At 46.4% G+C, this 26,645-nt stretch overlaps 1 protein-coding gene across 1 annotated transcript in view; it reads right to left on the reverse strand.

Moving 5' to 3' along the window:
* Window positions 1–468: 468 nt before the first annotated feature.
* Window positions 469–26,645, reverse strand: part of NID2 (nidogen 2) — a 73,515-nt gene continuing 47,338 nt past the window's right edge. The window contains exons 11-21 of the mRNA XM_054971929.1: window positions 24,638–24,775; window positions 21,508–21,627; window positions 19,029–19,259; window positions 14,954–15,175; window positions 13,140–13,309; window positions 9,586–9,715; window positions 8,449–8,620; window positions 7,029–7,186; window positions 4,685–4,808; window positions 3,731–3,843; window positions 469–832 (exon numbers count right to left, since the gene is read on the reverse strand). Coding sequence (XP_054827904.1) covers window positions 822–832; window positions 3,731–3,843; window positions 4,685–4,808; window positions 7,029–7,186; window positions 8,449–8,620; window positions 9,586–9,715; window positions 13,140–13,309; window positions 14,954–15,175; window positions 19,029–19,259; window positions 21,508–21,627; window positions 24,638–24,775 — 1,589 coding nt within the window. The 3' untranslated portion in view covers window positions 469–821. The remainder of the gene's footprint in view (window positions 833–3,730; window positions 3,844–4,684; window positions 4,809–7,028; window positions 7,187–8,448; window positions 8,621–9,585; window positions 9,716–13,139; window positions 13,310–14,953; window positions 15,176–19,028; window positions 19,260–21,507; window positions 21,628–24,637; window positions 24,776–26,645) is intronic.

The raw sequence follows: 26,645 nt of genomic DNA on the forward strand, positions 1-26,645 counted from the left end.
GTGAGCCCCTCCCATTCTAGCATATTCTCATATAAATACTAAGAAAACAGGTCAAAAAGAGTCCAGTAGCACCTTTAAGACTAACCAATTTTATTTTATTGTAGCATAAGCTTTCGAGAATCAAGTTCTCTTCATCAGATGCCTGATCCGAACTGATGAAGAGAACTTGATTCTCGAAAGCTTATGCTACAATAAAATAAAATTGGTTAGTCTTAAAGGTGCTACTGGACTCTTTTTGATTTTGCTACTACAGACTAACACGGCTAACTCCTCTGGATCTAAGAAAACAGGTGTGGGGCAGAAGCACCAAACAGGAATTGCGGTGAGTTTTCCAAATGACACATGCCCAACCTGCCGATACGAAGTTTCCCCACAAGGTCCTGGGCCAGAAGTTTGCCATTGGAGCTAAAAGCACCCCCCCCCCACTCCCATTTTAAAATAAGTGTCTCTTGTGTTTTGCCACTAAAATAAACAATGGAGTAAGGATATGTTTATATGGTCTCTTTTTGAACAAAGTAACTCTCATTAGCAAAAGAGTATTACCAGCTCCATCGCTCCTAGCACCATTTCTTCTTCGCAATACATAAAAACATTTTTGTTTTGTAAAAAAAAAAAAATACAGTAGCAAAAATGTGAGGTATAACTTAAAAATAATGGGTAATTTTGCTCTAAATTAAACGGCTTAATTCCCTTCCGTGCGTGTCACTGGCTGCCCTGCTGTAGAGAGAGGGAACTTTTACATTATGTACAAGGTTAGCAAGGGCTGTGACTGTCCTTCCGCTGGTCACAAGGGGACGTTCTTCCCTCCACACGCCAGTAGCTTATTTCCTTCCTGCAATAAAGAAAGATTGGTATCATCTTAGATAATCGTTTCAGGTAGGTAGCCATGTTGTAAAGAATTTTTATTGGATGGGTCAATATATATAAATCACCATACATATGTATTGTCGAAGGCTTTCACGGCTGGGGAACGATGGTGGTTGTGGGTTTTCCGGGCTGTATCGCCGTGGTCTTGGCATTGTAGTTCCTGACGTTTCGCCAGCAGCTGTGGCTGGCATCTTCAGAGGTGTAGCACCAAAAGACAGAGATCTCTCAGTGTCACAGTGTGGAAAAGGATGACTCGGCCCAACCCCACCTTCCTGAGTAGATACAAATGACCTGCCAACATCTTTTCCACACTGTGACACTGCGAGATCTCTGTCTTTTGGTGCTACACCTCTGGAGATGCCAGCCACAGCTGCTGGCGAAACGTCAGGAACTACAATGCCAAGACCACGGCAACACAGCCCGGAAAACCCACAACGATCACCATACATACTTTCTAACAACCATCACATTATATTCCACCCATCCCCCCCTTTTCAGTTGACTTCCAACAGTTTTCCATTCCCTTCATTTATACTAAATCACTATCTCCTACTATATGAACTCAAAATATTTCTACATTATAATATATACTATATAATATAACATAACCTAACCTCTATTATAATATAACCATAATATACTCCTCTCTATCATATTCCAGATATATCTCTTAATATTTATTTCAGTATTACTATATTCTTAACATATACTATCATATTTCCATCACTAATTGCAAACCAGGAAAGATCTATTCTCCCCTTCTAGCAATTATCCGAAGACCACATTCTTCCTTTCATGTCCCACCAGGTGGGTCGCCATGTTGGTCTGCAGTAGAAGAACAAGATTCGGGTCCAGTAGCACCTTAAAAGACCAACTAGATGGGAGCTTTGAGTCTCGAAAGCTCAACTCTGCACCCAATTCTTGCTCATCTTAGAGGACACTCTGGTAACATGGGCCTTCCTGAGATGTTAATGCCCCCTCGCTGTCTCTGGCAGCTAACCAGGTCTTCCCAGCTTGCCCCACCCACTTCTGGCCGTCCCAGGTGCCACCATCTTGAGGGTTTGCTGCTTCCTGAGCTGCTCAAGGACCCTCCGTTGGGCTTGTGCCTCCCAGCTCTTTCCTAGGCAGAGATCTTTCAGATAGTGACTCCCTAGAGGAAGGGGAAGGCGGCTGTAGAGAAAAAAGCTGCACCATTGGTCAGCGGCACATCCATTCAACAAGTCCGTGGCTTCTGCGTTGTCGTATTTCATTTGCGAGCTCAGGATGCGTGCACACACAGCCGGGAGGGGCTGGCATTATTTATATAGCTTCCTTGGGGGACCGTGGTCCGATGAACTCAAGATGTTTTTATGGCCTGAGATGTGATCCTTCTCTAGTCGTGGGATGTATGCGCGTGTGCATGCGCGCAAAAGCATCTGCTGTTCTTGGGCCCTGCCCCATGAGCCTCATTGTTTGGGTTGCTGGAGGATTTGGGACTGTTTGAGGCTCAGAAAGAATGTGCAGCCCCCAGGTCCTGTTTCCACCAAACACCTCGTAGCAACTGGCCAAGTCGCTCTCCTTGTTGTCCCCCTCTTTTAATGAGGGTGGTAAGGGGCGCGTTCTTTACGGCAGTGCTCTGGAGAACTGACCGTCTTGTGAGGATCTGGCAAGCAGAGAGGTGGCCTCTCTGCCAGCCCTCTCACATGGGTAGAAGGAATAGGGAACGCATCCCTGTTGCTCAAAGAACTAGACTGGTGCGCCCACTTCAAGTAGTAACAGCAGGAGTGGCCAGGCAGGCAGGCAGGCCAACTGTTCCAAGCCAAGCCACGTATAACAGGGACTCCGTTTCAGAGACTGATCTCCTGCTCTTCCCCGATTTAGGTGTTCCAGGTGGGTTGGACAGTGGTCTTCAGCCCTGGTTTTGGGACCCTTGGGTGGGTCAGGGAGCTCCAACTGCCAGGTAGCAGCCCCCTTTTGCACACACTGCTCAGAAGAGCTACAGGTTGGTGACATCGTTCAGCAGTGGACTGAGTGACCCTTGGCTTGCTCCTCACAGTGATACACAGCCGTACGCTCATTTTGCCTTTCCCGAGCAGGACTCGGGCTGCTGCTCACAGCTCTTGCTGAGATCATATCTTCTTGTATGGCTGATGTCACATTCTCCCCTTGCCATGTGCTTGGAGCTGAGTGAAGGCCAGGGGCAGTAGCTCCTGAATTTGGAAAGGCTGAAGAGCAAAACCTCTAGAGTAGAACCCTTACAGGCACTACCCTGGTCCTCTTCCACTGATGACGGACATGGTTTTCTCCATCAATCAGGTCTAGCATCTGCATATCCTGAGGTGGGGCAGCTGCCGAGGTCCTGTGGGGCCCACAGCTGCTGCAACTCCCTGCCAACCTCCACTGCTGACCCGATTCCTCGTAACCCATCCTGCCACTCCCAGCACTACCACGGGAAGAGCATACAAGCCCTAGAGGTGTTAGCAAGCGAGCGATTGGATGGGGGGGGGGAGATCATGCAGGGGGGCAAGGAGGGTGCAAGCAGCTAGAGGAAGGAGAGGGGCAGTGTCTGACCAGTGCCCACCTAAACCTGGAACCAGTCCTGCCCTCAACAGTCATGGCAGGCAAAGAGCAAGCCCTTCTTTAAAACTCCCACCTCAAAATTGGCAAGCAGAACAGATAACATCTGGCGTAGACAAGCGGAGCTACTCTGGCCACCCATTTCTACCCCACAGATAGCTTCCACTGCCTCTTCAAACAGCTTCCCCGGCAACACCCTGAGAAGTGTAAATAATTTTGCAGCATCCCTGAGATGACAAAGGAGGAGGAACGTTCACAGGGACCAAAAGTGTTCATGAAAAGCACCCCCACACCCCTTGTTTTTTACCTCCCGGGCAGTATGGGTGGACTGCTGTTATCCCATAGAGGTGCGTCCGCTGTTCAGGAAGATATTCACCCGTAAAAGCACTGTTGTCTTTGTTCACAGCTATAACGCCATCCCTGTGTGGAAAACAAGTGCAAAGCTGTTTTATCTAGGATAACACCCCCTCCTTGGTGAACATTTTCCACCAGGTATACTGAAAACCGTGTAAGAATCAAGTCCAATCTTATTTTCTCCTGTTCAAAGATGTGTGTTGGAACAGAGGGAAACAGCCAGGGAAAATGGACAGCCTCTATTAGAACCGTCATCTTTTGCCCTCTTTCACCTAACAGGCAAAGCTCTTTATAGACAGTAGAAATTATTTTCAAGGGTGAGGCTTCAATTATATACTGAAGAGTTTTTCATGAGCGTCCCCCAGAGTTCCCCCAAATTTTGCTACTTTCCACTTCAGGCTCTTCGCTCCTCTCATGTGCCAGCCGAGACGGAGAGCATCCACGAGTAATGTGCAGCCTGGCTAAGACATGACATGTCTTGACTGGGTGCGGCAGGGCAGGGGTAGAAAGTCGGGGTTCTGCAGGATGCCGTGATAAATTACAGAGATGCCGCAGGCAAAAAAAGAGGCCAAGCAACTCTTTTCCAAGGGCATTTTACTATGTAACTACCTATGGGATAATTCACCGGATAACGGCATATACAAAGCGGTCACTGCATTCACAGTGAGCCAGTTCAAGGTTAGCCATGTTTGTCTGCAGTAGTGGAAAAGAGCAAGAGTCCAGTAGCACCTAGAAGACTACCAAAATTAGTGGCAGGGTATGAGCATTCGTGAGACGCTCTTTTCCGCTGCTACAGTGAGCCAGTGTTAGCCCAAACCTGCAGCCGCTTCAAGCTGGGCAAATGTCTCCTAAGAGAAATGTCTTTTCTCGTGTGCAATCAGGTCCCAGGGCTTTGGAGGGAACCCACCTTCTCCAATCCGTGTGGTAGAAGTGATTGGCATAGCCAACAAGGCTGAAGGGGTAGTTGAGGTTATCCTGAATGACGCGCCTTCCTGTTCCGTCGGGTAGGGCACACTCCAGTTTCTTGGTTCCTGTTCAAAGAAGAGAATTCATCAGGGAACAGACCCCATTTGCCCCTACTCTGGAGCTGGCACAGTCAAGAACAAGCCAGCTACAAATTTACAAGCTGCCTACAGACACGCCGTACTCAGCTTCAGCCCCTCCCCAACAAAACAGGCCCACCTCAGAGGGCTGTTGTAAAAGTTACAAGGTCAGGTATGTACAGTGCTATGAACACCAAAAATGCTATAGAAAATCCTAGTATTACTGTTATAACAACTCTGTGTATTCCAACCACTAGGTAATACTATTTGGCTTTGTTCATTTTTGGAGAGAAGTAACAAGCCCTATACAGTAGCAAAGCTTCCAGCCATCGGAAATCTTACTCGGCCACTTCTCTGACTTGAGTCACCAGTACCCCTGGTCTTTCAAACGTGAGAGCTAGAAACTTTGCTTCTTTTTACAGAAGTATATGTGGGGAAATACCTAACATTTTATAACTTTGCAAAAAAATGTATAGGCCACAGGGCAAGGCCAGTCGAATGGAGCATTTAATGAGCACGACACCTTGGTTCAAATCCGCACTAACCAGGTGTGACATTATCTTCATGTACAGAGACCTGTGTTATGCCTGTCTGAGCAAGCACATCTTCACATCATTTGCCCCATTTCCTCTCTGCTCTTACAGTCCTGTCAGTATATTTGTGTTCTCACATGTGTGACCTTTGCAGAATTTAATCTCACCAAGATTGCTGCTAAATGCATCAACCACCGGTTAGATTTCCACTGGATGATCTAAGTTTCTATCCACCCTGCTTACATTTCAGAAGGCGCACCACAGGGAGGAGCCATGGGCCAGTATTTTTCTATTTCAGCTCTTATGGAAGTGGGTAAGATAGACATTATCCATTTTGGTTTTGACATGGGGTAATGGATGTGCACAGGGCTTTTTTTCAGCGTGAACGCAGTGGAACGGAGTTCCGGCACCTCTTGAAAATGGTCACATGGCCGGTGGCCCCACCCCCTGATCTCCAGACAGAGGAGAGTTTAGATTGCCCTCCGCGCCACTAGAGCAGTGCGGAGGGCAATGGGGCGGGGCCACCAGCCATGTGACCATTTTCGTCCAGGGTGATTTAAACTGTAAAAAACTCCCCCTTGTTCCAGCTGACCCAAAGTGACGTCATTGTGCGGTCCTGAGTTCCACCGCAGAGTTCCACCACCTCTTTTCCCAGAACAAAAGCCCTGGATGTGCACATGTGAATATGAGAATGCATAGCTGTTTATTTGGAGGGTTCTACTAGATCAAGTCAAGCCTGAATTCTCTCTAGAAGCTAAAATGACAAAACTGAGCCTATCGTACTTTGGTCACATCATGAGAAGACAAGATTCTCTGGAAAAGCCAATAATGCTAGGAAACGTGGAAGGCAGTAGGAAAAGAGGAAGACCTAAAACGAGATGGTTTGGCTGAATAAAAGAAGCCACGTCCTCCAGTTTGCAAGCTCTGAGCAAGTCTGTTAATGATAGGATGTTTTGGAGGTCTCATGCATAGGGTCACAATAGGTCAGAGGCGACTTGACGGCACATAACACATACACATAAATGCTTAGGTTACAAAAAAATCAAACTTGGCAACGTACAATGCCATTCAGACACACCACCGAACATTATTTGGGAGGTGGTAAAGCGCATGCTTAAAGCTGCAAGGAATCCTGGGACAGTAACCAGTATCCATATGCCATGGTTGCAGAGAAGACACAGTAGCAAAGAAGTACAAGGATAACTGCTAATGTGGTTGGAACCACCTCTCTCTGACATGTGGCTCAAGGGAGTGTTAGCTAACATCTGGATAATGTCGCATCTAGTTGTATCTGAGGAGGACCTAAGCTTGAATCTTGGGTAGCCTTTATCCCTCAGCCTAACCAACCTCACAGAGTTGTTGTGAGAGAGAAGGTACAACCACACAAGCCCAGCTTGAACTCTGTGGGAAAAGGGTAAAATTAAAATGCAGGTAAATAATTAAAGGCTCTGCAACTATTCACTGTGGTCAAGAAGGGGTGAGAGTGCCTTCACTCTGTTAAAAAATTGGAAACTTAAAGCATTTGTTTATAAGTAAGGTTTCGAGTGACCTTCGTTTTGGTTCTAAATAATAAACAGAAGGCAACGAATACGGAGCTAGGGGTTTTCTTTAACACAATAGTATTTGATGTGTTTGTGTGCGCGCACACCATTCCTTTGCAACCAATCGATGTTACCTGCATCCGCCCAACAGATCAATTTGGAAAAGGGGTCAAAGGTTAAGCCGTTGGGCAGCCCGATGTCTTTGTTGATCAAAATCCGTCTGTGTTCTCCGGTCACAGTGGACGTCTCGATTTTGGGGGCTTCGCGATTCCAGTCCGTCCAGTAAAGATTGCTGCAGCAGGGCATCCAATCAGCAAAATGAAGGAAGACCAAAAAGTCATCGTAAAGCCTGGCTGTACCGCAAGGCAGTCGTACAGACAAGACAAAACTCAACCAGGGGCACAGCATCCGATTAGGGAACGCCCCGGATTGTATGAGGTTCCTCCAGGTCTCAGATCATTGAATGGAACCTTCCTTAGCTGAACCAGAGCTTGGCACACAGAAGGGTCTTTTCAAAGGTGGCACCCTTGTGAAAAGCCCCACAGAGATCCACCCCACTGACTTCCTTTTGGCCTTCAGAAAAAGAGAGAAAAGGTCTTGGTTTGAAGATTACATTTTTAACTTTCTGATGGGGTGTGTTCGTGCCTTTTTGGTGTAGTGGTTAAGAGCGGCAGGACTCTAATCTGGAGAGCCGGGTTTGATTCCCCACTCCTCCACTTGAAGCCAGCTGGGTGACCTTGGGTCAGTCACAGCTCTCTCAGAGCTCTCTCAGCCCACCCACCTCACAGGGTGTTTTGTTGTGGGGATAATAATGACATACTTTGTAAACCGCTCTGAGTGGGCATTAAGTTGTCCTGATAGACAGTATATAAATCAAACGTTACTATTATTGGGTTCCTCTGGCCTCACAGCCCGCCGGCATGAGAAATGCAATCTGCAACCCACTTTTGCGTCCCAGCCCGCATTTTGAGAGCCCCTTTTTTATTTTTGGAAATATTTTAGCTGCTGCTTCTTTGGAATCACATGAAGTGACTTAATTGACAAAATTCTTTGGCAAAACAGAGTATTCATACTCAAGATTACTTTTCTCCCCATCTTATAAGTAATAACAGAACTCAAGGTCAATGAAGCTGACCTGCTCTGAGTTCAGGCTGGACTAAAATAAATTTCTCGACATGAGACATAATTAACTTGTGAAGCCTGCCTTAGGCTACCTCTAGGCACTAACCAAGGCATAATCTAATGACCATCCCCAGTTCCCCCCTTACCTCCAACTCAGAATTCAGAGGTTTACTGCCTCTGAACTTAGCTATGATGGCTGTTTGCCAGGGGACTTCTCAATTTTTCTATTTTTTAAGCCATCGAGCTCATTACCTGCACAGCATGAGGCAGTGAAAACACGAAGATGCCCCCCAGAGAAGATGCTCTGCGGATGCAAACGGGCCGCTCCAGGGAAGAGAAGTCTCCAAAGTCAGGCCTAAACTGCAAAGGCCACAAACCCCCAAACAGCAAGCGCATCCTTTTCAGAAGCCAAAATCAGCTCCGACGGCTTACCCACGGATGGGGTCCACGGCAATGGCACGAGGGTTGACGAGGTCAGTGGCAAAGAGAACGCGGCGCTCCGAGCCATCCAGTCTGGCGCTCTCAATCTTGTCCAAGCCACTGTCCGTCCAAAACATGGTTCTTCGGAGGTGGTCAATAGTGAGGCCTTCTGGACTGATCAGCCCTGGGGAAGAAAACCAAAGCAAGAATCGTCACTGCAGGAAAGACACAGGCTGGTGATTCTTTGTGCGTCTTTAGATAGGCTGTTTTGGGTGCAGTCTGCTAACCGAAAAGACTCTAAACTCAAAGAAGAGTCGAGTAGCACCTTTAAGACTAGCCAACTTTATTGTAACAAGCTTTTGAGAGCCACGGATCTCTTTGTCAGATGCATCTGACGAAGAGAGCTGTGGCTCTCAAAAGCTTATGCTACAATAAAGTTGGTTAGTCTTAAAGGTGCTACTCGACTCTTTACTATTTTGCAACTACAGACTAACACGGCTAACTCCTCTGGATCTATGACCAAAGAAAAGAAAAGATACCATCTGATCTGTCACCATCCAGTGCTCTTCTTCCAGATTTTTTCATAGGAAAATCTGTACCTTGTTGGAAAATGGGATGGAGGAGAACAAGATCTTAAAACAGGACTTTTGCAGTCAAGGACAGCAAGCTGCTTTAGTTGGAGTCTAGGCAGGGACTCTTCCGGCCCAGCACGGCGTGCTCTCCAAGGCCACAGGCAGAAAGGTCTTTTCCAGCAATGCTTCGCAAGGTTTTGTTTTGATTTTATTTTTCGTAATGGAGATACCAAAGACTGAATCTACAACCTTCTATATGCAAAGTTTGTGCTGTACCAGTGAGATAACGTTGCCTTTGAGCAGGAAAGAATTCTCTGTGGGCCAAACTACAAGTGACGAATGACACAGCTTGGACACTTGTCAGCTTCCCTCAAGTTTTGGCGGGAAATGTAGGCAGCTTGGCGGAATGTTGGACAAGTGACAGTTGAAAAGTCCATTGGACAGCAGTCGGAGAGCCAAGCTGCAAGACCAGGACGCCTACATTTCCCATCAAAACTTGAGGGAAGCTGACAAGTGTCCAATCTGTGCCTTTTGTCACTTGTAGCTTGGCCCTCTGTCTTGCAATTCAGTTGCTCACCAGTGTTGATCACAGCTTCTGGCTCCGCTCCCTGCTCGAGGCTCGCCCGGCTGATTGTTCTCCCTGCGACGTCTGTCCAGTACAGCATTTTCTCCCTGCAGTCAAAGTCAATCCCCACCACAATCGAGCCCTAGAGAGAGACCCAGGCATTACCAAACACAGGCAGAGAAGAGCGTCTCATTTTGCTCCCTCTGACAAAGGACTCCCGAAGAAGTACAATGCCAAACACTGGATCATCTAACGCAGGGGTGGCCAAACTTGCTTAATGTCAGAGCCACATAGAATAAACATCAGATGTTTGAGAGCCGCAAGACATGATGCATTGAAGTGACTTCAGAGGAAGAGGTGGGTTTGGGGGAGTGTCCTGAAAGTGACATCACCGGAAGGGGTGGGGTTTTGGTGCACTATGCTGGAAGTGACATCACAAAAATGATGTCACATCCTTGCTAGGCTTCACCCCCAAAGTCCCCAGGTATTTTCTGAGTTAGACCTGGCAATTCCAATATTTTTATTGAAAATATGAAAGTCGTGGAAAGAAAGAAGGAAGGAAAGAAAAGAGAAAAGGGAGGGAAAGACATAGAAAGAAAGAAGGAAAGGGTGGGAGGGAGGGAAAGGCATGGAAAGAAAGAAGGGAGGGAAATAAACTAAAAATAAAATGTATGGCCACGGCAATACTCAGAGACCTCTGGGAGCCACATAATATCTCTAGAAGAGCCACGTGCAGTTTGGCCACCCCTGATCTAACGGTTCAACAGATAACCCACCAATCGCAAATGTTTCCAGAGGGTAACAGTATGCTAAATCCGCCTACATATTTATTAACCAGCCACAGAAATAAAATCAGTACTTTAAACTTTGGCCATATTTCCGACCAGGGGCGAACTGCTTTGCTCGCTGGGGGCCAAACCAGAAAAGCAGGGAGAATTCCATGTTCTGAACTCCCAGCAATTTTTTAAAAATTCATTCTCCGATAGAAAAGAGTCCAGTAGCACCTTGAAGACTAACCAACTTTACTGTAGCATAAGCTTTTGAGAACCACAGCTCTCTTCGTCAGATGCAGAGAGCTGTGGTTCTCGAAAGCTTATGCTACAGTAAAGTTGGTTAGTCTCCAAGGTGCTACTGGACTCTTTTCTATTTTGCTACTACAGACTAACACGGCTAACTCTTCTGGATCCATTCTCAGATAGGCAGGGACCAGTTCAGATCGGTGTTTCCCAGCATTGCTACATAACAACAACTAGAAATACCAGAGATTGAACCTACAACTTCCTACCAGCAAAGCACTGTGCAATAGCAATAGCAAATGACCTACATCTTTTCCACACTGTGACACTGAGAGATCTCTGTCTTTTGGTGCTACACCTCTGAAGATGCCAGCCACAGCTGCTGGCGAAACGTCAGGAACTACAATGCCAAGACCACGGCAATACAGCCCGGAAAACCCACAACCAAAGCACTGTGCCTTTCTACAGGCAACGTGGGGGCTGCATGTGGCCAGCCAACTTTTTGGGAATGTTCGGAGTCTTGTTAGTGCAACAAGTTGTCAAATAGCAAAGAGTCCAGTAGCACCTTTAAGACTAACCAACTTTACTGTAGCACATGTGTGGCACCGATAAGACTAACAATAAAGTTGGTTAGTCTTAAAGGTGGTACTGGACTGTTTTCTATTTTGCAACTACAGACTAACATGGCTAACTCCTCCGGATCTAAGTTGTCAAATGTAAACGACAGCCTGAATACGCTTTCTTTGCTTTCTGTTTGGGCCAGCTGTACTGGCGGAGGTGGCTCCCTCAAGCAGATGGCTTGGTGCCATTCAAAGGTGGGAGATTTGACTTCTTTATGCCGTTGAGTGGGTACAGAGAAGGGCTTGAGTGGCAAAACGTCTTGGACTAATCCCATAAAGAGCTTCAGAAATGTTAGCCTTTTCCCAGACCAATTCCTTCTTTATCCTCTCCGGCCTTTTCACTGACTTTTCATCAAGGCATAGCAAAATGAGGGCACGACCTTCAAACAGCTGCATCTCAGGGGGGAAACTGTGCACAACGTGTTATATCTGTTCCCCCCAGAACTCTGAGAGGCCATGCGGTGTGTGCCTGAATTTTGTGTGAATCCACTCAGATCCCCAGGGTTCAGGGGGGAGGGGTTGTACATGAATAAGCGGTGTGGGGGGGGGGACATCTGCCTTCCTTTAAAAACAAATTTCTGGATTTGTTGGAAGCTTCCTCTGCAAACATGTTGTTGGCCTGAAGCTTAGAAAAATCTGGGCAAAAATAATTAATGCTTTGAGATGGGAGGAGATCTTTGGAAGGACAATTGCTGTTATTCAGATTTAACATCACAGGAAGATCTGGGGAGGAACGGGGGACAGCGTCCAGTTTATAATGCATTTCGCAATTCTCGCTGTTTCCCAGGTTCAGGGTCCAAAACAGGACTGTCATTTTTTTTCCCAGTCACACTGACCCCATGACATATGCGAGCACATGATGCGTGTCTGCCATGTACGGACACCACGGCTGCATGTGTACAGACTGTACACCACTTGGTTCCGTCCCTGCTGCTTTCTGAATGTTCACAACCAGGGCTTTTTTTCTGGGAAAAGAGGTGGTGGAACTCAGTGGGTGGCCCTCGGAGAAAATGGTCACATGGCTGGTGGCCCCGCCCCCTGATCTCCAGACAGAGGGGAGTTGAGAGTGCCCTCTGTCTGGAGATCAGGGGGCGGGGCCACCAGCCATGTGACCATTTTCAAGAGGTGCCGGAACTCCGTTCCACCGTGTTCCAGCTGAAAAAAAGCCCTGTTCACAACCATGGGGACAGATCCTACACAAGCAATTTGTATATATGTAGGCACAGTTCAGACAAAGATACATACGCAAGGCTAGCGTACTTGGGAAAAGTGGGCATGTTTATTCCCGCCACACGCATTTGCCCTATATTCACATATGCCACATGTACAGAGCTAACGAGAAAGGTTAGCCAGTGTGTTTCCAGAAGATCTGAATTTGTACCATTTTCTATTCTCGGATAATCTTCTGAAATTCACCAAGAAGTTTTGGGCAAGCTTTCCTTGCAAATGTCTTGAAACTACTGTCTCCCAATTTGAAACCCAAAACGGTTTTTAAAAGCTAAAGCCCAGGAGTATTGGGTTTAGCAAATTAATACTTCATCCTTTACGTGCTATCGTTTTTGCACAAAGTTTCTCTCAAAACAGAATTTTAATAACGCAAACATGTGCTCAAAGAAAACTTCAGATTAGAATATTTTTAAGCACTTTGTGGTTTGTGTCTCACTGCTTTGCACGGCTTGCATCGAAGGAAGGTTCCTTGCGCCACAGTGTCACAGTAAACTGAGCAGAGCCATAGGATACAAGACTGTGCGCATAAGTCAATCTCAGCTCTGAGGTTCAACAGAGGAACGCAAGATCTATCTAATAATTTGGCAATGCAGCAGCCAGAGATCAAAGTACTGAAGTAACAAACTTGGCTAATGCTCCCCTTTATTAAAAACAAGACCCCGCCCCCCAGAAGGCTGTCCCCCTATGTAGGAAAATACTTTACATGCAGAGAGAGAAGAGTTTTCGCTGCTTCCTCATTAAGCTTGGTCCCGTTCAAGGGCAAATAGCCAATTTGCTGTCCCTGAGCATACAGCAGGAACGTCCCAGCAGCAGGAGGAACAACATCCGGTCGCGGAGACGGACGGACAGTTGGAGGGGCGATACTTGGGAGGCCTGTCAGAAACAAGAGAGAAACGTTACAGTTTGAGCAGCAACACGCCACTATTGTGGCTCAGAGGTGAAGAGACCGAGCGGCGAGCTAGGACACCCCTGGTTGAATGCTCACCACTTCGGCTGTGGTCTTTGACAGATCTCTCACCCTTCACTATTCCTCTTGTGCCTATCTTTTCAAGATAGCAAAAATAACGAATTGCTCGCTCTCCCTGGGCAAACTCAGAATTCTCAACAGGCACCCATATGATTTACACACAGCTACTGCCCATATTTATTTAGGATATTTCTATGCCGCCTCTTCCAAGTCCTGTTTGAGGCAGCTAACAATTAAAACATTGCAATATAAAAAGTTTCAGGTAGGTAACCATATTGGCTTGGAGCAGAACAGCAGGATTTGAGTTCAGGGCATCTTAGAGACCCGCAAGATTTTCCAAGGGTATAAAGCTTTCAAGACTCAAAGCTCCCAAAATCGTATCTGAAGAAGGGAGCGTTGCCTCTCAAAAGCTTACACTCTTGGAAAATCTTGTGGGTCTCTAAGGTGCCACTGGACTCATATCCGACAATATAAAGAGCAGCCATTAAAAATGATGAGCGGGTGGGGTAAGGGGAGCTTGCTGCAATGGGAACTCTAATTTTAGTGTTGCTATTCGTCCCAAAGCATTATGACAGTGGGAGGATACCATAAGGTAAAGACTAGGGTGTGTTTCACAGAGCGAGAGCAAAGATCACAGCTGGGGCCCATGCTTAAAAAGCAAAGATAAACTTTTGGGCCACCACTCCTCTTGTAAAGTTCTCCACTTATCAATCTCCCCAGACTGTCTCCTCTTTCAACCTCATACCAGCTCATCAACGGCCAGACCCCGTTGTCTCCTCCACCCCATCTCGGGGGTCTCCGACACCATCCAGAAACAGCCAAATGCCACTTTAAATTGAGTCAGAACACTGCTCTGTCTTGCACAATATTACACACAGGAACATATGAGCCTGCCCGATACCGAATCAGACCCTCGGTCGGTCGAGAGTCTACTCAAACGGGCAGCGGCTTCCCAGTCTCAGGCCTTTCACATCACCTCCTGTCTGATCCTTTTAACCTGGGCTTTTTTTCTGGGAAAAGAGGTGGTGGAACTCCGTGAGTTGCCCTCGGAGAAAATGGTCACATGGCTGGTGGCCCCGCCCCCTGAGCTCCAGACAGAGGGGAGTTGAGATTGCCCTCCGCGCCGCTCGGCGACGCAGAGGGCAATCAAAACTCCCCTCTGTCTGGAGATCAGGGGGCGGGGCCACCAGCCATGTGACCGTTTTCAAGAGGTTCCAGAACTCCGTTCTGCCGCGTTCCCCCTGAAAAAAAGCCCTGCTTTTAACTGGGTTGAACCTGGAACCTTCTGCATGCCAACAAGGTGGACTACCACCGAGTCACGGCCCCTTCCCATGACTGGCTTAACAGGCAGCAACCTTCCAGGGTCTCAGGCAAAGAAAGCTCTTCCGTCTGGAGACGGTAGGACTAGAACCTGGGAGTTTCCCATACACAGCTCTGCTGCTGAGCTGATGTCCCGCCCCCTGCAAACCCTGTCTCTGTGTCAAGCGGCTTCCGCCTTGACCTTTAAGCCCCTCCCGTGCTCACTTCTTCATTCATTGCTTCTTTCTTACATGGAGGGGGGGCACCGGGCTCTGATCTCGTGCCTTGAACCTCGCGGCCTTTGTCGTCCACGCACCAGCAGTAGCCACTGTTCCCGTGGCACTGGAGTGGGTTAAAGTTGCCCAGAGCGTCACACTGGGGCACGTACTGGTCGTCGCGCGGGCTGCCGCCGTAGTGCTCCAGGAGGCTCTGCCGCCAGCGTTCGCACATGGTCTGCGGCCTCTGTGTTGGCTCTGCACGAAAGCAACAGATAAAAGAGATGCCGTCAGGTGAGTTTTGCATTACAACGCTGAATCTGTAAAACGAGAGGGATCCCCGAAGCTCAGAACACAAGACTCCCATCCCAGAGAAGCCCCGAGAAGCCCCGGCTCCTTCTTCACTTGGTGGACCAGCAGTGGCCACGTGGGCAGTTTCGGGAGATTCCCAGGGCCTCGATGAAAAAACAGAGAAAAAAAACATACAGAGAATCAGAGCTTTCTTTTTTTAGCTCTACCATGTACTAGAAGAGCCCGCCTGTGGATCGTGGAACAGGCTTTCCGAGAAGTCAAGAATATGCGATTCAGAAAAAACGAACCGTTCGCTCTTGGGGTGTGCAAGGCCCTCTGACGTGGCAACAATTTCACAAAATGGCTGGCCGAGGCTCTTACGGAACTGATGAATCTCCAGAACCACCGCCCATTCCAACGTTTCTATTGGGGTATGATTATGACTTCCTGGTGCTGTCCCCCTTTGCCTTACCATATTGGGAGAGGCTGATGTTGGAACCCTATGGATCTCAAAGAGAGAAGTCAAGAATCAACCGAGAAAAATGTCTGCCCTGCATCAAAAAGCTCCTATTTGTAGGAAGGCCCTGTAGCCCTCAGAGGCACATCCCCTACTCGCATCAACATCCAGAAGAAAGGTACTTTGAGGACAAAGTGACATGCAAACAGAAGTAACACCTTTAGAGTTTGGGGTGCGATCTGATCGGCACACTGCAAGAGAAAGGTGGGAGCAGGATAGAGAATGCTTCTTGTGTATGAGCAGGTCTGTGGGCACATTTTGATTCTGCCGGAGAGCCAGAAACCCACAGAACATTTCCGTCTGCAGAATTTAGTTTCCTCGTCATTTCAGCTGTCACCTTTTTTTTAAAAAAAAAGAAGCACATTTTTCCCACCCTGCAGTTTTGAAGACGTGCTCGTAAGCCAGCTGGCAATGCCTTGGTGACTTTTCAAAGACTAACGAATAAGGACACAGATTTCCAGCAGTGGGGAAGAGAATTTCAGTGCGCTTTGCAATCCAAGGAGAAAAAATATACAGAACAATTAAAATGCAGAACAAACTATTCAAAGCGCAATAAAACACAGGTTAAACCCATGCAGAGAGGGAGTAAGAGCTGGGACGGGGGCTCTCGAACCCAGGAATGCATCTGGAAGTAGCTTAGCAGAGATGATCTCGCAATCCATGGCCCCAACACAGCCTCCTGTGTGGCCCTGTCAAGTTTCAGGGGTCACTGATTCCATCAGAGATTGGCACCAACTTGCCTCGCCCATGAGTCTTGAGACAAAAAATAGAGGAGGATTGCAGTAAATCTACAATACAAAGGAACCCCCCACTGCAATAAGACCAGGGCTTTTTTTCAGCGGGAATGCAGTGGAACGGAGTTCCGGCATCTCTCATGACCAGTGGCCCTGACCCTGATCTCCAGGCAGAGAGATTTGTAAGACGGCCGTTTTGTAAGTGTGTTCCTCCCTCATTTCCCTCTTGAGAGTTCTTTTCCCAGAAAAAAGCCCTGAATAAGACTGATATCAAATAACAATGTAATGTACTTTATAAGTGCTAGGTGCAAACTTTACAGTACATTAATGGTTATAACAGAAATAAACATGTCATTCTATCCATTTTCGAAATAACAACACAGCACAAAATATTTCTTTCCACCACACTGTTTCCAGTTCCACAGCCTCAATCCAATGATTACATGTCGGTAAACTCATTACAGTCCATAGATCATTGTAATGTGGTCCTGTAACTTGTTTCTTATCAGACTGTTAGAATGGTTCAGAAAGACACCTGCAAGGGCCAGTCGATAGCACAAACCAAGTTGTGAAAGCCGTGCCGCTCAACAAAGTGCTGGCTTGAACTTTGTTTTGTCCTCTTCCGCAAGAGATGCAGTCAGCTTCACTCGTTCCATAAAGTCTGTTCGTTCTTTTATTCTCATCCAAGTGTTGCAGTAATGTGGATTAAAGCACATAGCACTAAGCATACGGTTGTATTCTGTGTGAACTTTTGCACTTTGCGTGAACTGTCCATGTGTTTTTTTCAGAGTGTTAGGTAACCAAAACAGGTGTGCTTTCATCTTTGACAACTAATTAAAAATAGTGGGCACTATCTAGATTAATGTTCCTCTATCAGAATGAACCAATAGCGAGCTACCATCTTAACTCCTTCTGCCCTCTCTCACAGATTTATAGTTTTGTTTTGTAAGTTGGCTATAACGTCCCTTTTTGGCTAACTAAGAGGTTATATAATAGGAATGAAGAATATTCAATGAAGCATTAAACCAATCATCGTTTGTTTATGCTATTACGTGAAAAGATCTTAGATATTTGTATAAGATAACCTATAAAACATGCAAATTCAGATACTGTGTTAGCGTTCTGATTGAAAGATACCTCATGAGGATTTAGGTGAGAAATTCATCTTTGCATTGTAATGAAGTTCATAGAAACTCTGATTGTTTTAAACTTAAGAGTTTAATTAGGAAATGTTAAGCAAACTTAATTCTTATTGCCTTTCTGTGTTCTGTTTTTGTAGAAGTTATATTAATAACCGTATATATTTTGATAACTTGCTTCATTAAAAAACGAGGGTGTATTTCAATAAAAGGAAATAATAAACTCTAGAAAGGTGTCTGTGTACTTTTGATGAGAAGGGGCAAGGCAAATAAGAACCCCATATAAATAAATGTACTGATAAGCAGACTGTTCAAAGAGCAATTCTGTTTGACAGGTCTTGAACTAACTGCTGAAAGCTATCCAAGAGAAAAGCTATATCTTTCTTCTGGAATTGCAGAAGCTCAGAGTGATTCCGCGCACGTTGGATAATGCACTTCCAATCCTCTTTATAGATCATTTGGAACGGCTTTTTTTGTGTGCGGAACAAAAAATCCACCTCAAACGACTGATAAAGTGCATTGAAAGTGCATTATCCAACGTGTGCGGAATCAGCCATAGTTAAGACATGAGGATTGTAATTTTTAGATTTAATTATAAAAGTGCGAAAGTGCAGTGCAAAAATGCAATACTAGTGAAATAATAGATACATGAATAAACGTTCAAATGCAAAAGGTGAGTCCGTACATTACAAAATACAATAAATATAATCAACAAGTCACAGTCCGGAATTACTGGAGTAGAATACAGTGTGCCAGGCAAGGTGGAAAAGCGCTGCTTGGTGGAGAGCCAACCGAGTGTCTTCTCATGGAAAGTCACAGTCCAAAAATAAACACGTTATGGTGCCATAGTGCCATAACGTGTTTATTTTTGGACCGTGTTTATTTTTGGACTGTGAATTTCCATGAGAAGACACTCGGTTGGCTTTCCACCAAGCAGCGCTTTTCCACCTTGCCTGGCACACTGTATTCTACTCCAGTAATTCCGGACTGTGACTTGTTGATTATATTTATTGTATTTTGTAATGTACGGACTCACCTTTTGCATTTGAACGTTTATTCATGTATCTATTATTTCACTAGTATTGCATTTTTGCACTGCACTTTCACACTTTTATAATTAAATCTAAAAATTACAATCCTGGTTTTTGTAATTTTAACCTTTTGGTCCACCGGACTTGCCCGTTTTTTGGTAGCAAGTAGTTAAGACATGGACAGGAAGTCCGTTACACAAGAAACAATGCATTAAAACCAATGACATGTTTCTTTCTGTTATAACCATTGGTATACGGTGAATTTTGCACTTAGCACTTTCAGTAAGCACTTATAAAGTACGTTACATTGTTATTTGACGTCAGTCTTATTGTGGTGGGGTTTCCCTTTGTATTGCCCATGACTCTTGACAACGATGTACGAGGGTGGAGACTACGCACCTGGAGCCCTGCAGGATGGCGAGGAGGTGCCTGGTGGTGTCCGGCTCCCAGCAACTTCCCGACCATCTACGTCAACACACCAGCACTCCCCAGTACTACTGTGGCACTGAAGTGGCCTGTAGTTCCCTTGGTCATCGCACTGAGGTACATGGGGGCCTCCGGGAATGGGGGGACCACGCTGGCTTGAATAAAGTCGCTCGTGTTCACAGCGGGTCATTCTCTGTACATTCACTGCCAAGCCAGGTGATGTCCCCAGAAAAGAGAGATGCCATTAGATTGATTATGTCACAGCAGACCTTTTAAAAAACTAGTTCAGAGAACGCTGCATGAATGCAGAGGGACTTTGGGGAGCTAGTGTAGTATAATAATAACTGATAATAACAACTGTGCTATATACCACTCTTCTAGACATATTAGTGCCCCACCCAGAGTGATGAATGAAGTCAGTTTTGTGTTATTATCCCCACAATCCAGCTGGGGAGCTGGGCTGAGAGGAGTGGCTGACCCAAGGCCCCCTGCTGAGTTCATGGCAGTAGTGGGATTCGAACCAGCGGAGTGCTGACTCACAACCCAACCACTTAACCACTATGATACAGCAACATATGAAAAGTCACTGTTATTATTCCTGTAATCCAGCTGGGGAGCTGGGCTGAGAGGAATGGCTTACCCAAGGCCCCCTGCTGAGTTCATGGCAGTAGTGGGAGTCGAACCAGCAGAGTGCTGACTCACAACCCAACCACTTAACCACTATGATACAGCAGCATATGAAAAGTCACTGTTATTATTCCTGTAATCCAGCTGGGGAGCTGGGCTGAGAGGAATGGCTTACCCAAGGCCCCCTGCTGAGTTCATGGCAGTAGTGGAAGTCGAACCAGCAGAGTGTTGACTCACAACCCAACCATTTAATCATTATGCTTCAGCAGAGGACTTGATTGAAAGGACCTGTATTCAAATCCACCCTGTGGTTTTGTATGTCCAGCGCACCAAACCAGATGTGCGCTGGGTTTACAAAATCCCTTTTCATAATCACAAAACACCTGCAAAGGAGGTTGGGTGGAGTGAAAAAGATTGCTCGTCATGTATGCTTCAATCTGAAGGCCAGTTCAGACATGCAGTAGCAGTTCCGTGTTTGGAGCTCCCAACAGTTTTTTAAAATTCAATTTCCTGGCATGTAGAGCCCAATTTGCATCAGCCCAGTGTCAGAGAGGGCTTAAGTTTCCCCCTGTGCTGTAGGGTGCTCTCAATTTAAATTGGGCTCTCGCACATTATTTGTTTTCGTTTTTTAAATGGCTGGGAACAACGCATCTAATTTTGCCCGTCAGATGAAGCATAAGGATAATCTTTGAATTTACTGGTCCAGACCACACAATGACGTCACTTTGAGTCAGCTGGAACATGGGGGAGTTTTTTAAAGTTTAAATCACCCTCGGTGAAAATGGTCACATGGCTGGTGGCCCCGCCCCCTGATCTCCAGACAGAGGGGAGTTTAGATTGCCACTGGCAACAATAACAGTAACAATATCATAAATATTTCATACATGACATTTCATAAAGTGGTAGTTAGATATACAACTAGCAGCAATATAGTTCATCCAATGACTGAACGGGCAATAGTCCAACCGGTGAAGAATCAATATAATGACAATGGAAAATGGCCTGTAGCTGGGACTCTTGATTCGAGAACTGCCAAACTTCGGTCAGATGGAAGCGACCTAGAGCTGAATCTCACTCCAAGACAGCCCTACGGGTCTAAGCCAGCAATTTTCCAATCCCCGTTTCGTACTGGGACTGCCTCATGGGCAATGCTTGTAATAGTCTTTAGTCAACCGCTCATGTTCGCATCACACAGTTGGTGGGAGCCGACGGAACATTTGATACAATTCATACCTTTGGAATTAGTACCCCCGAGTTGTTTTGGGTTTACACAGGTTGTTACCGGAGGTCCCCTAGTTGCTTTGCTACACTCTAATTAACTGGCAATCTAATTGTCTCAAGTGACTCTTTCATTTTAAAAGGTGTAAGCTGATGGGTTATATAGCTCTCACAAACTAAAGGAAACTGGTTGCGAAATGTTCAAAAGGCCAGTGCAACACTCCCTTGGGTTCCAGCTGCCCCAGCCAGAAGACTCAGAGCACCAAAGGCAGCTGCCCCAGACCCCACACTGGGGGGCCTCAACCCCCCATGGCCCCACCCTCCTCCCAATGGAAGGGAACGAAGAAAAAAACCAGGCTCCGCTCCCACTTGCACCCACTCTCCGGGACTCCGGCAGCCAGCTCCACGGCTGCACTTCCTTGTGCCTGTCCCACTTCTAGCAGTGACTCCTGGCTATCCCGAACAGGGGGAGGGCCGGCCCTTGCTTGACCCTGGCAGAGAGTCGGGGGGGGGCAGTGATTCTGTGGACGCAACCTGGACTTTGTCCAGGGCCCCAGAATCACTAAAACTGCCCCCTGCAGTGAGACGTCCAACCCTGAAGCCATACCTGGCGAGCACAAGAAGCCATCCCCTTCGTAGCCAGCCCGGCAGCGGCAGGAGAAGGAGCCCGGAGAATTGGAGCAGTCGGCTGCTTGGTGACACCTCCCTTCCGCGCATTCGTCCACGTCTGCAATGAGAGGAGAGAAACCCAGAGCATCCAAGAAACACCAGAAGGCATACGTGGCGCGATTTCTTCCGTGTTTAAGATCTGCTTCCACTAATGCAGCTTCTCGAACTTCTTTATCAAGGAGAATGGTGTGGGAAGGGGAGGGACTTTAACCCTTTCCTCCCTTGCCATTTTCGAAACGGAAATAAAGCTACCCCTGAATTTTGCTCCCACTGGGGAAAAATTACAGATGCCCCAATTTTTCCCCAGTAAGGGGTAAAAGGAGCTCAGGGACGGGTTAAAGCCCCCCTCTCCCCCTTCCTCCAATAAAGCAATTCTGGAGGTTTCACCTGCAAAAGAAAAAAATGTTTAAAGTAATGACCCAGAGAGATGGCCACAGACGTTTTGGTGCCATACGGGGCAAAATATCCAAAAGGTGCCAAAATGTAATAAGAGCTGAACTGAGAGCAGATCGAGAGCCTAGGCAACAGGTCAGGAAGTCCTGGGTTTGAATCTCTCCTCTGCTATGGGCTCAGTAGGTGGCCTTGGACAAGGCAGTCCCTCTAAGTACTGACCTCCCATCTGCAACATGGGGATATACAGCCTACCTTACAAGGTTACTGTGATTGCAAATAAGGTATTGCATGTAAAGTTCCCTCAACACTCAAAAGCATTATATAAATGCAGAATATTATTAAATTACAGTGTTCCAATCCAGATGGAGCCTCCTCTTTTCTCCAAAGTGCCTTGTCTACTTTTGGATCATAATTGGGGCGGGGCGGGGGGGACTGTACAGCACCTTGTTCTTTTAACAAAATCGAAAAGAGTCCAGTAGCACCTTTAAGACTAACCAACTTTACTGTAGCATAAACTTTCGAGAATCACAGCTCTGTTCGTCAGATGCATGGTAGACTAACTCAAACTTTGCTATTTAAAAAAATCCCCCTGCATACCTCCAAATTCTCACCTGTCCCTCCATTTGTCTCACTGAGAGATCTGACAAAGTCTAGGCCTGCTCAGATCACTTGAGAGCAGCTACAAAGCCGATCTAGCCATTTAATTTGTTTCTTTCCTATTGTATGTATTCACTTAAACTTTGCTTTTCTCCCGGTGGAGAGCCAAAGCAGCTTACATCATTCTCCTCTCCTCCATTTTATCCGCACAACAATCCTGTGAGGTGGGTTAGGCTGAGAACGTGTGATGGACCAAAGGTCACCCAGCAAGCTTCCGTGGCAGAGTGGGGATTCGAACCTGGGTCTCCTAGATTCTAGTCTAACACTCCAGCCACTATGCAATGCTGGCTTTCTCCTCAAGGAGCACAGAGTCACGTATAGCTTTCTCCCTTCCCCTGTTTTGTCCCTACAACTCTGTGACGTGCATCAGGCTATGAAAGTGTAAATGGCCCAAAGTTACCTACTGGGCTCCATGGATAAATATGTGTTTGAATCTGGGCCTTCAGGTCCTAGTCTGACACTCTAACCACAATGCCATACAGTATTAGGTCCCCTGGGTATTCACAGTGCAGTCCACGGCAGCCACTTCCATAAAAATTTCTCATTCGGGACTAGAGATGGGCACAAACCACAAAAATAAACGAACCATGAGGTTTGTGGTTCGTGGGTTTTCACGAACCAGGAACCACAAACTGGGGCAAGTTTACGAACCAGTTCATGGTTCATGGGGTTTAAATGCCACTTTCCGGCTGCTTAGCAGCGGCAGAAAAAGGGGCCTTTGACAGTTTAAAGGGCCCTTGCTAGCCAGCTGATAGTTTAAAGGGACCTGCGCTTGCAGCCCCAAATTGGCTTCCATGAACTGCAGTTCGTGGAAGTTCATGGAAACGAGCTTTTGCGAACCATGAACTGGCCTGGTTCGTGCATTTTTGGGGGTCCTAATTCGATTCGTGGCCATCTCTATTCAGGAGAACTAGGAAATCCGTATTCTTTCATGCATACAGAGGGTGATTCACCAATGGCTACTATCAATTCATAATTGCAGGGAGGACTATAGAAAATCTGGTGGGCAGGGGGAACTGTCCATCCCCTATCCCTAGATATGAGATCACTGTTTTGGCGAAAGCAGGGACTGGTACATCCCTTCTGGGTAGCCAGCATCTGAAGCCGCAGAGGAAAAAAATGTCTTAAACCCTTAAAATCTCCCGAGCTGGGCAACGCCAAGGCCAAGCGGTTCTGGAAATGGTCTCCCGTGGCAGAAAGCATCTTAGGAGGAAACTGCCTCAGTTTTCCACGTGATGAGGAAGCCACATAAAAAGGGCTGTCAAACAAGTAATCCTTTTGAATCATACGCTGAGCTTCCGGCTGGCTAATTGGCTGGTTGCATTTCAATAAATCACTCTGGAGGGGACAGAGCCTCTCACAGCCCTCTGCTGTCTCCCCTTCCAGAGCCTTTGCCCTGCTGAGGCTCGGTTAATTCGAAGTTTTAAGCAGTGAGGGCAGCAGGGTAAAAGCTCCGGATGGGGAGACAGTCCAGCGGAGGGCTGTGAGAGAATCCATCCCCTCAGGATTGATCTCTGCCGGTTCTGTCTTTCAAAACTATGCTTCCCGGCTAACATTGCGTCTCCCGACACTTGAGGAACATGCACCCAGGCATTTTGTGTAGAGAGAATCAGAGAAGCAACCCGAGAGTAAACCCTCCCCTCTGCATCCTTCAAACCTGCCCCAAAGTTCTTTCCAATGGGTGACCCTGGACAAATCAGTCTCTCTGAGGCTAAAGTACCTTACAGGGATGTTGTGAGGATAAATGGAGGGTGGAGAGAACTGTGTGCTCCGCCATGAGCTCCTCAGTGCAGAAAAGGCAGGATAAAATTCTACTGATCAACAGATATTTAACATCACATGGGGCTTATCCCTAAGATAATTTGCAAGAATATTTTGGAGACATTCCTTTGAAATCACAGATGCCCCCTAATTCAAGGAATCAACTCCAATTTCAAACACGGGTTCCCCCTTTATTCTCACACACACACACACACACACACACACACACACACACACACCCTTTATCTCCCACTTACCTGTGCAGTTGTGTCCATTGCCAGCATACCCAGTAAGGCACGTGCAACTGAATGAGCTGCCCCCGTGATACACGCACCGTGCCCGATCTGCCGAGGCGCAGGTATGAGTGCCTTCCTCACAAGGATTGGATGGCGGGGCTATGATTGAAAAAAGAAGGGTCAGGGGTGTGGCTGTGAGAATCGCACAAGAAGCAAGCCGCCATGCACCATGTCAGTGTCTCCACCTTGCAAGGCCAGCCTGACCTCCTCTGATGGGCACAGTATCTCCCGGATCTCAGCCAGAGGTTGTTCAGGTCACCTACTACCAGATAATGCCCCCCTCCCAACACACACACCAGGGAATTCCAGCAGGGGATGGAGCTCTACTACCTCCCAAGATTTAAGCCCATGTCTGGGACTGCAGGGTGCAGGTGACATCAGAGTAAAGGAAGGTTGTGTAGACAGTAGGCACTAGACCCTCTCTTCCTTCCTTCCTTCCTTCCTTCCTTCCTTCCTTCCTTCCTTCCTTCCTTCCTTCCTTCCTTCCTTCCTCCTTCCTTCCTTCCTTTGCTTTTCTTCTTGTGGGAAGAATAACTGTCTAAAATTAGTTTTAGGTAGGGAGCCCTGTTGGTCTCCAGTAGAACTGCAGGATTTTAATCCGTTGGCACCTCAAAAACCAACAAGAATTCCAGGGTATAAGCTTTTGAGATTCCAAGCAACCTTCTTTGGTTATCTTATACCTGCAAATCTTGTTGGTTTTTAAGGTGCCACTGGGCTCAGCTCCTGCTATTCTGAGATTAGGTGGATAGTAACCCTGGAGAAAGCCTTCTCGGTTGTGGCACCACAACTCTGGAACTCGCAGAGAGGTTCGCCTCTCCCCTTCCGTTGCTTGGTGAGGACTTTTTTGTTTCGCTTGGCGTTTCCTCAGAGATCCCTCCTTCCTTCCCAGCGTTTTTTAACTGCTGTTTTTATCTTTTGTATTTAATTTTAAGCTCTGGATTTAAATTGTTTTAATGATGTATTTGTTTTAATAGTTTTAAAGATTGGTTCTTTTGCATATCCAAATCCATATGCAAAAGAACCTCCTCAGGATACAGTGAAGCCTCCCGCCATTAGCATTCCACACCCTGGGAAACTCTTACAGGATGACTCAGCCCAACCCCACCTTCCCGAGAAGATATAAATGACCTGCCAACATCTTCTCCACACTGTGACACTGAGAGTTCACTGTCTTTTGGTGCCACACCTCTGAAGATGCCAGTCACAGCCGCTGGCGAAATGTCAGGAACTACAATGCCAAGACCACGGCTATACAGCCCGGAAAATCCACAACAACCAACTTAATTCTTGTTACCTTTATTTGTTCCATCTTTGTACGTTATATATTAATATGCATTTATATTGTGATATCTTGATTCATTAAATAGAGTTTAATTTTAATAAAATAAATCATTCAGCTCTTAAGAGGATTCTTTGTGTCTTGGCGGGGAAAATATTGCAAGAAGAACGCTATAAATTATTTTGAACTGACAAACAGTTTCTCTAAAGGAGTGAAAGTGTTACCAGAATTGGTCTCCTTGCAAGTAAGAGAATTTGTGGAGGGGATTAGTAAGCAAGGAAGACAGCTGTACGAAAGGCTGGTAACTACGGGATCTTTTTCACCAATGTCTACGGGGTCCCTTCCAAAATAGAAAACGAGGCTGGTGCTAAAGTTCAAATAACAATACTTGATTGCTCTACAGGCATTCAGAATTTGGAAGCCTATCAAAAAAAATTTCCAAGCATATCGAATAAAAATGTTTTTAAAAAAAATTCCAAACAATAGGTTTTCCTATTGTGCCATTTTTGCAGGAAAAAGATATTGTTTCTTCTAACACTCATTGTCAAGAACTATTGAATTTCTAGATGTATGGAACTCCTTAGGAATTGTTATATTTTGGGTTTTGTATGATTATGTTTATGTGGAATGGGTTTTGTATGGTTAGGTTTTAAGTTAATGTGGAATAAATTTATTATAATAAAAAAAATA

Source organism: Eublepharis macularius, chromosome 2 (genome assembly GCF_028583425.1).
Source record: "Eublepharis macularius isolate TG4126 chromosome 2, MPM_Emac_v1.0, whole genome shotgun sequence".
NCBI classification, from domain to species: Eukaryota; Metazoa; Chordata; class Lepidosauria; order Squamata; family Eublepharidae; genus Eublepharis; species Eublepharis macularius.